General features: G+C 37.3%; 1 protein-coding gene across 3 annotated transcripts; it reads left to right on the top strand.

Annotated features, from left to right (window-relative positions):
- Positions 1 to 1,542: 1,542 nt before the first annotated feature.
- Positions 1,543 to 9,379, top strand: prrx1b (paired related homeobox 1b). 3 transcript variants are annotated; one of them, XM_053489469.1, is made up of 5 exons: positions 1,543 to 2,530; positions 5,148 to 5,323; positions 6,874 to 7,055; positions 7,828 to 7,893; positions 8,179 to 9,379. In XM_053489469.1, exons 1-5 carry the CDS (start codon positions 2,281 to 2,283, stop codon positions 8,309 to 8,311), a joined length of 807 nt encoding a protein of 268 aa, XP_053345444.1. In that variant the 5' UTR covers positions 1,543 to 2,280; the 3' UTR covers positions 8,312 to 9,379. The 3 variants fall into 3 exon arrangements, with proteins under 3 accessions (XP_053345444.1, XP_053345446.1, XP_053345445.1); XM_053489471.1 differs by having other exon boundaries at positions 1,544 to 2,530; positions 7,828 to 7,889; XM_053489470.1 differs by lacking the exon at positions 7,828 to 7,893 and having other exon boundaries at positions 1,544 to 2,530.
- Positions 9,380 to 10,121: the final 742 nt, after the last annotated feature.

Here is a 10,121-nt window from a genome sequence, read left to right as displayed (position 1 = left end):
TTTTTTTTACTGCACCCCATAACATTCTCTTTTCCCGTGATCTTTAAATGACGTCGAGATATTTTGTCGTTGTTGTCGTTCCTCCGCGCGCGCGCGCACCTGCGTCGTTCACAATAAAATTATGTCGTTTAGCTTCTTTTGTTATTAAACAACAATCAGATCTATTGTACAATTTTATAAAATAAGACAAAAATAACGATGAATGTTTCAGAAACTAAAAGATTTGCCAAGAAACGCAAGAGGTTTTTGTTAATAGAAAAATGAAAAATTGTTCTTTAGTGAAATTCGACGCGTTAATTCGTGACGATAACGAAACTTTTTAGAAGCTTGATTAAATATAGTGTTTTGGTATTTAGATAGTATTTAATGCTGTGCTTGAAATAAAAAAAAGTGCTGACCAGATAAATAAGTAGGAGTTATTATTATTATTATTATTATTATTATTATTACCACTACTACTACTACATTGACTTTGGTATATTTTGTTATTTGTCTAAAATAAATTTTTCTGACCTAGGGTTGAGCTAATGCTCCCCATTTTGCCATTATTTCCCATGTTGATATGGTGACGCAATAACAATAATAATATTATAGGCTACTTATTATAGCCTAAAAATATTTCTAATCACTGTCGGGAGTTGTGTGCGCGTTATGTATTCGACAAGATGCTATTAATAAAATGTAGTGGAGGGGAAAACCAGGACTGATTAAAAGTTAATAGTGAGGATTGAGAACTGAGCTCGGACCCTGGCAGGGCTGATGGCAGCGCGCTAAAGCGGAGGCAGGAGCAGGAATGTGGAGGGAAAACTAATGAAGAAAAAAGTGCACTCTGTCCCACCGCCGGCTTAATTAAATACACGGAAAGAACGAGAGCGGCACATCTGGTTTCAATCCCCTTGCCTTTGATGGCATCAAGTGTTCTTTCCCCCCCTGGATCTGGGGGCTTGGAAAGCTAAAGTGATATCTGAGGCAACGAGAAGCCTATAGACGGCGTCCATTAAAGCACACTGTAGGCCTACCTGCCAAGAGGCGCATAGCCAGGTGTTTAGAAGTCTGACTCAGTCAGTGACTGATATATAAATAACTAAAATAGTAATCACATAGAAAAATAATAGAATAGCTCTAGACAGGATTTCGGTTGGGGAAAAAAATCTGAATCTTCAAACAATACAAGAAGATGGTGCAGGTTTGTAAAATGCGTTTTTCTTTCACTGAATTGCTTTCATATCCCTGTTTAACTGAGAATTTAAGAAATCATTTTTGGTTTTGAATGCAGTGCACCCTGGTTTCAGCAGAACACAGCCTTGTCTTTTAGATGATTTCCATGTCTTGTTGGTAAAGACACAATAAAACACAGTGGAGGTGAGTTCCCTGCACCAGATGCTCTTGAAACTGGTCATTAGTCCCATCCTTCACTAATTAGGGAATCCCTCGCTCTACATTATCGACACATGACTTCAGAATCCCGCCCTCAATATACTCCATGATTTTATAGTCTCTGCTTCTTGTTTTCCGCGCACGCTTTGGAGCGACTTTTGTTTGCTGTAATCGGTGGAGGGGACAGAACAGCAGACACACCAGGGGTCTGTACAACCTCAGAGACGACACAAAAACCTTTTGGCTGCGTAATTATGAGTGCTTATTAGGCCGATCTTCTCTCCCGGGGGTCTAATTCTTTTGCCGAACGTTTGAAGTGCCGAGAGCTGCGTTCCTTTTTCGTGAGTGCGTGCGTGCGTGTGTGTGTGCGTGCGTGTGTGGGGGTGTGTGTAGTGCTTGGACACGGAGCTTCGACGAAGCGGCAGTGTGTCCAGCCTCCTCGCGCTCACGGGACAGCCCGCATTTACGAGTGCGCGCATGTGTTTAGACAGCGGCATTCCGGCAAACTGCGCTCAGTCTCAGGCACGCGTAGACCGAAAGCTTTCCTGCTCTCTTTCCCTCTTTTCTCTCTCTCTGTCCCTCTCTTTCTATACGGAAGTAAACTAAGTCGGAATAGGAGAAAAGGCGTTTCGTGGCGAGCTCGTGCGCAAAGGCGTCCAAACGCGCTTCCAAACAGCGGAGGTTTTGTTTTTTCCAGGGAATTGACAGCTCCACGTAGGCTAACGTAAGGCACCACCCCGGGATACGTGACCAAGATTACATTCACAAACGACAAAACAAACAAACAAAGAAAACGTATTAAACATTTATTGGAGACACGTTTTCTGATACACTCCGGTCGCCTATGCAAGGGACGGTTCGTTGTTGCTCTGCGCTTTTTTTCTCAGCTAGCCTGTTTGCGTCATGACTTCTAGCTATGCGCATGTAATGGACAGACGAGCCGTGGCGGCGCCCAGCAGACTGGAGAGCCCCATCACAGCCAACGTGGACAACCTGCATGGCAAAAAGAACTTCTCGGTGAGCCACCTGTTGGATTTGGAAGAAGCAGGGGAGATGGTGGGCGCGCAGGCGGATGAGAGCGCGGCGGAGGCGGGCAGGACCATGCTGGAGTCTCCGGGTCTGACCAGCGGCAGCGACACGGCGCAACCGGAGAGTAAGTGCAGCCTCGAGAGCGCACAGGACATCCAGGCAGTGCGCAATTTCTAATAAATATATTTTAATGACATAGCTGCTTTAATAATAGACATTGTAACATTGACATTGTTACGCTGCCTAGAAACATCAGTGTCCAAGCCAGAGGCCAGAGCTCCAAGGAAGGGTTTGCTTTATAAGTGAACTCGGGAGCGAGAAGTTTTATTCGGCTGAAAGTCATTTTACGGTGAAATGTATACTGTATACTGATAGAGGTCTTGTCATGAAGATCAATGCATGTACCCCTCCTCTACCCAGCGCGCGATCACGGGACCGCTACTCTTATTAACACTTAGCACAGCAGTTTCCCCACATTAACACGTGAGTAGATTACGCAAACTCACGCAACCGTGTTCTGCGTTTAATGTTACACAGCACAGGAGAGTGCCTCTATTAAGTAGCATTTCATTTTAAATTTAGGTTCTGTGAATAAATAAAATAAAAATAAAAAAATAAAACGGATATTTGAGAGAAATTTTCCCTTAAATTTATAAATATATTTTTATGCAATTTGATTTTTTTATTTAATTAATAAAAAAAAATACATCCCAATTTATTAATCGTAATACACATTTATAACGTAAATACGGGCCTAACTGATGCTGGTGATGGTGAGCGCGTTTTGCGGCGGATGCGCGCTAGACACAGTTACATACTGTACAGCACTTTATTTTACATTATTATACAACAAATTAAGGACTCATGTCATCGAATAATGAAGGGGAAATATAGTCTAAAGAAAACAAATCATTAAAATTTAATTTTTAGTATAATGCTTTTTCTCTGGAACATCCGAACATTTTCCACAACATTTTAGTTTTATTCTTCTTAATATTATTATTATCATTATTATTATTACATAAATTTCATTTTGTTCATTTAAAACCCTATATATATATATATATATATATATATATATATATATATATATATACACACACACACATAGGCTATATACACGCACACACATATATATATATATATATATATATATATATATATATATATATATATATATATGACTGTTTAACCATTTTATTAATTATCTCAGTGACGTTCAATTGTGTAGTAATCTAAACCATTAAATATTTGTCATGCGCAGTTTTGTTTTCATCAATATATATTTTTAATAGAAAACATGTTTACAATGGCGAAGAGGATACATTTGTGTCATGGGACTGACAAGTCAAACACTGACATTATACCTGTCCAGAGCTTTAACTTTAAAATAATTTAATTTCCTTCTGCGCTGAATGTTCTTCAAAAAAAAAAAAAGAAGAGGAAAGGAAATAACACATACCGCATAACATTGCGTGCGTGCATGTTCGTGTGTGTGCGTGTGTTTCACCTGGCAACTGCGTTAAAGCGAATTCTCAATAGAGTGCGGGAGTTTAACGAGCTCTTGAATACACTAATGATTCCCACAAACAGGCTGAGCTAATTATGCTCCTGCCTCCGCTGCCATGTCTGCGCAATTAGCCCTGTTTCATGTGGGGAAAATAAAATAAATACTAAATTAATTAATAAAAAAATAAAAATAAACATCACAATAACTTGCTGATTAGTGTATGTGCAATTGAAAGATTGTGTTTTGAATTAATTTGCTTACAACAATGACAATGCGATAGACATATTTTATTTAAATCTCTTGGACAGGTACAGGTGTGGGCTTCTGCCGGACAGCCAATCAGATGCAGTGATTATTAATGTGCTGGCCAATCAGGCATGTCGTTAATAAATGTAACTAATCACCGTGGGGTTTGTTGCATAATCGGTGCTTGTGTGAATATTTCCCTGCCTAGTCGATTATGAGCAATAATAGTAATAATCCAAAATATACCATGTGAAGTTACAGACATTAACTGGCTGCAACAGAATTACAATTTTGTACCATATTTGGTACAATTAATATATTGTATTATAGTAATATACAATTAATATACAATTAATTTTCATGTTAGTCTTACTGTAATACTTCCTTAGGGCATTTTTCTTATAATTACATAATTTTGCAGTAATTATTAATATTATTTAAATAAAACATAATTTTAATTTAACATCTATATTAACGTATTTTTTTTATTGCCAAATAGATCTCTTAAATAAACCTGAAAATTCCTTACAAAAGAATCCTGTAAAAACATATTTCTTAAAGCAAAATTTCAGTTCAATCAAACTGAAGCTTTAATGTAAAAATCGCAAGCTTGCTAGCAAATGTTTGTTACATAGCTAGGCTAACTTTAACTAGCTTGAACTAATTTAAAATTGTTGCATTATTATATTAGCCTATTGTTTAAATTATTGGAGGCATTCTTCTTTCTTTTTTTATACCAAAATAACTTACAAGAAATTTATACAAATGAAATTTGACAACCTTAAATATACTTGTATTTTATTTCATTATTACATTGTATTAGCTGTCTTAATAGCGACTTGTACAGTGTCATCATTTTAATAACAGAATTAATTTCCAGTTTAGCTAATGCATCAACCACCCCCTTCCCACACACACATACACACACATCTGTTAGCATGATGTCTGTGAATTGAAAATAATGAATAACGCTTGATGTGACCAGATGAACAGCTGAACTCTGAGGAAAAGAAGAAGCGTAAGCAGAGGAGAAACAGGACCACGTTCAACAGCAGCCAACTACAGGCTCTGGAGCGGGTGTTTGAGAGGACGCACTACCCTGACGCTTTTGTGCGAGAGGATCTGGCTCGTAGGGTCAATCTCACCGAGGCCCGAGTACAGGTACAGTAAGCCTAAAGTTCACGTGCAGCTCAGTTCTGATTGGGTTTGCATTTGATTTGAGTAAAAACCTTAAAATACAGCAGTCAGCGAGGGACAGCAATCATAATAATTTTTTATTGTGGTGTATCAGAAGATAATGTATAGTGTAAATTCAACTAATTCTTGTGACAACTGGCCATATTCAACACAAATATGTTTAAAAAATAAATATATCACATATACATTGAGTTAACAAGTGTTTTGTGATAATTTATCTATCAACCATAATGGCACTAAAAAAGTTCCCATCAGGGCTCTACATGGAAGAGAGCAGACTGAAAGCACATGCTTCAGGCCTGAGCCAGTCTCCACATGTTATAATCAGAGGGACCTTTTTTTGCTAAAAGATGGGGATTGTGCCCATTTACAGATCAAGAGAGAGAGAGACAGTGAAAGGGAGAGAGAGAGAGAGAGAGAGATTTAAAGAAAGAGAGAGAGAGAGAGAGGAAAAGAAAGAGAGAAATGAGAGAGAAAACACATCTGCAATTAATGTGTCCCAGAGAGGGTGAACGATTCCGAAAGGCTTTGATAAAAGCGACTTTGAGCTCATTCCTGAGGCGCTGCGTAACCGGACACTGCGCCTCCACCAGACCTTGGCTTGGGAAGGGAGCCTGGTTCTGCTCCTACACCATTGTTTAGACAAAAATGAGTGGCACTCTACCATGCCTAGCTTTATCATTTCATCCTTGTACAGGGCTTGTGAGGGCTTATCACATCACACATCTTAAGCATTTGTCTGTCTGTGGCTCACACAGGAACACTTTATGATATTTCTATTTGCACTCAAGATGCTCCATATTGTTGGAGTCAGGATTAGAACACACAAGCATCAACAGCAAGCCACATGTTTAGGTTTAAAATGTGTTTTCAAGTTTCAGGATGACATGTGATGAGAAAAATTCAGAAGAGTTTTCCGCAATTAGCAAAAATTCCACATCCAAGTTTTCTAGGCATTTTTAGCAGTGTGCCTCGCTTAAAACCGCAGCTACAAAATTATTTCCGTACTGCAATTTTTTTACGTGGAAACCACACTTAACAAGTAAATAAATTAATGCATCATATTTTATATTATTTAAACATGTTGCTTTATTCTTATTATGATTATAATATCTTTAAAAATAACACAATAACAACAAAAATTCTAATAATAATAATTGGTATTGTTATTATAATTATTATAAATAATAATAATGACAACAACAACAATAATAATAATAACAACAACAAATAATAATAATAATAATAATAATAATAATAATAATTATTATTATTATTATTATTATTATTGTATTACATTTTATGTCTACCAAGAGAATCAGCCAAGCAGTGAAAAAAAAAGGTTTTATTCCAGTAACCTTTTGATCTTGGTGTATAATTTACCATGCACCAAAACAGACAATAATGCCGCTTATATCAAATATATACACTAGACTTTTTGATTATGCCTTCTGTGTAACCTCTGGATTTTCATAATTGCTTTGAAAGCAATAATTTCCTCTCTTGTGTCATAGGTGTGGTTCCAGAACCGACGAGCCAAATTCCGCCGTAACGAGCGTGCCTTGTTGGCCAGTAAGAATGCTTCACTCCTCAAGTCGTACTCAGGAGACGTGACGGCGGTGGAGCAGCCCATCGTGCCTCGACCCGCCCCACGTCCCAATGACTACCTATCCTGGGGCAGCGCCAGCCCTTACAGGTAACCCTAGTCACCTTAACGTGTCATTTGTGCCACTCTTATGCCCCACTCTATCCCAGCATGCCCTGCAGCTATCTGTTTGTTTTTCTTTCATTTCCACTCAGCACATGACGTCTTCTGTATCTGTGTTCCTAACCTGGTCTTAAACACTTATTTCCAACAGTTTGACTTGTTTTAAGTCATCTGGCTATTTGCATGTTTTTCCTAAAACAAAAAATGTCTGTTTTTTTTCTTTTGAAATAAGCAAAAATAACAAAAAAGTAATTTGCAAATTTAAAAAAGTGTAATAATATAAAGATGCACATTCTCAAGCCATTTTGTTTAATAGTTTTTCTCAGTGGGGAAGAAGTGGAGATCAGGAATCAAACCCTTCACTGTTAGGTGATAATCTGTAAACAAACCATGCTAAATCCACCTCTGTGCCCTGTGACCTCTGGGCTATATGATATATGCTAACACAGTGAGGAGGAAAGCTTCACTGGGCAGGATTTTCTGTGACTCTGGTTACTCTGGTTATGGTCTACACTGAAGTCTGTTCTTTTAAGCGGTACGAAACAGCTGACTCGGGCCAAACGCTCAATTTCTGACTGTGCAAATGTGTTTCTTAACCACTTTCTGGCATATTTATGCTTAGGACTAAAAAGGAGGAGGCCCGTAAAACAAGTTAATGCAGAGTTGCGGTTGTCTTTTTGCCTAATGCGCTGATGTGCACAATGTTTACGTGTTAATAAAGTACACATAAAGCTTTAATAACTATTTATATATTCTTAAGCTGGTTTCCGGGTTCGGACGGAGGGCCAGTACGAATGCCTCAGAAAATGCTGCCCACAGAAAGCAAGTACTAATTTTCTTTTTTTAATTTTAATTATATCTAATTTTTTTAATTAAATCAATTAATCAACAATCTCAAATGTTTAATAACAGTGAGAGAACCAAATAGCCATCTTAGCCAAAAGTAACATATTATATATACTGTATTTATTCTATGTGTTTATGTATTGTATATAATATCTGAGATTCCTGTATGGTTAGAGATTGTTTAGAGATGTTTATAGATTTTTTCAGTATTTGTTTTTATATTTGTGCATTCATTCTTGCTCATTGCTCGTTTCCTGTTCACCAGCACAATGGCAACCTACCCACCCACTTGTGCCAACACCACTTCCACCCAGGGAATGAACATGGCCAACAGCATCGCTAACCTAAGACTAAAAGCCAAGGAGTACAGCCTCAACCAGGTCCCCACTGTTAACTGAGACAGACGAGGGGGTGAGAGAGTAAAGAAGGAAGGATGGAAATGACAAAGAGGAAGCCTCAAAGGAGTTGGATGCCTTAGAAGGCCTTAAAGAACAGGACAAATTTGTCTGAGATTCCCCTTTTTCTTCAAAACTCCATTGGGAATAGAACAGTCCTACCCTCCTTCTGGAATTATGATTCTTCTTCCCCGCCTTTATATGCTGGCTTGTTTTTTTTTTTGTTTTTTTTTTGGTTACAATCTTCATCACTGCTGATGAATGTAGATCCTTTAATAAGGAAAGAGACTCTTCATATATCTGGACTTATGTGGAGACGGCAAGGCAGACTTAATGTCTGGATGATTTAACCCCATTTTTTGTGGCTTTATATTTAGAGTCAACTGAAGGAAGTGTGCTCTTCAAAGTGGATGATTGTAGTCTGAGTTTACCCAAGACGTGGGGAAAAAAACAATATTGGATTTTCCAGCTCTTTAGAAGTGAATGAGTAATCCACCTGAACTGTAGAAAGCTGAAGGAACATCTACCAACTGAACTGTTAACCTTGTTGTGGTAAACGAGGAAGGTCATGTCTTACATACATTTCATTTTATATAGCTTACTGTACTGTACCACTGACACGTAGCTGTTGGTGTTACATGTAACTTCTCATACTAACACCAATGTAATTAGGACAACTTATACTTCCTGTTTTTTTTGTTGTTGTTGTTGTTTTAAATCTGTATGCCATTTCATAAATGCAAAGCATATGGGAATAAAGCGACTTGCATTTCAAGCAGTAATCAAGCATATTAAGATTGGTTTAAAAGGACAGATCACTTATCGTGTTCCTAAGAGCTCTGTTGCAGGCAACAGAGTAAAACCACATCATGGCACACAATCATTTTTCCCCTTTTAACTAATACGCCAATAATAATAAAAAAAACCCCATCATGTTATTTTAGTGATTAATGACAGAAGTGTGAGTCAGAGTGGTGTGACTTTAAACAGGGTTGAAGTTGTGTACATCTCTGTGGAACTGTGTGAGAAAATGATTTATTTAGAACGTGTAGTAAATGCTTGTTTTATTAACCTCAGATCTGACTTGTTTGGCCCTCAATACTTCTTCTCTTCTCTTCTCTTCTCTTCTCTTGTTAAAATACATAAAAACTATTTTCCAAAAGTAAAAAAGTGCAATCAAGTTGATTTGCAAATATTTTCACTATACAATTTTTTATTTTTTTAAATGTCCAGTTCCAGTGTGATTTAAAGTGTTGGGTTATTTAAAACTATATTTCATAGCTTTTGATGCTGCTTTTAATCATTGACAATTATTAAATGATTAGAATTAAACAACTTATTCCTGAATTACTTTTTACTTCTTAACACTTAAATCACTTTCGATTAGCTTTCTATCTTTTTTTGGTTCAGTGTTTCTCAAAACACCCGTTATGTTCTTTTAAGACAGCTGACGTACTGTAATGGCAGCTTCCTGATGATGGTCCTATTTTAGTAAAGTTCATGTTTTTAACGTTTTGATTTTAATGTGACACATTATCAGTGTTGGGGGACGTTACTTTTTTAAAGTTAATTACATTAAAATTACTGTTATTAAAAAGTATTCAGTTACATTACAGCGTTACTTTCTGATAAAAGTAACTAATTAGAGTACTTTTCCATGGCAGAAAAAAAAAACTCCAGCCAAGTTTGGCCCATAATCTGTTAACAACTAATACCCCTATCTCACCTACGAGTTTTAGCGCTGTGATTAGGTTTAAATTTTCCTGTGTGTCGGTCCTCGCATAGTCAAACCGCATAGGTAGTTTAGGGGGAT

Source organism: Clarias gariepinus, chromosome 27 (assembly GCF_024256425.1).
Source record: "Clarias gariepinus isolate MV-2021 ecotype Netherlands chromosome 27, CGAR_prim_01v2, whole genome shotgun sequence".
Taxonomy (NCBI): domain Eukaryota; kingdom Metazoa; phylum Chordata; class Actinopteri; order Siluriformes; family Clariidae; genus Clarias; species Clarias gariepinus.
Note: the sequence above shows the minus strand (reverse complement) of the source record. Positions and strands in the feature narration are given on the sequence as shown.

Bases quoted from the DNA above. Each gene is read 5' to 3' on its own strand.
- prrx1b (XM_053489469.1), top strand. From the start codon at position 2,281: ATGACTTCTAGCTATGCGCATGTAATGGACAGACGAGCCGTGGCGGCG. The intron at 5,324-6,873 runs GTACAGTAAGCC...CTTGTGTCATAG, and splicing joins TCACCGAGGCCCGAGTACAG to GTGTGGTTCCAGAACCGACG. The intron at 7,056-7,827 runs GTAACCCTAGTC...TATATTCTTAAG, and splicing joins GGCAGCGCCAGCCCTTACAG to CTGGTTTCCGGGTTCGGACG.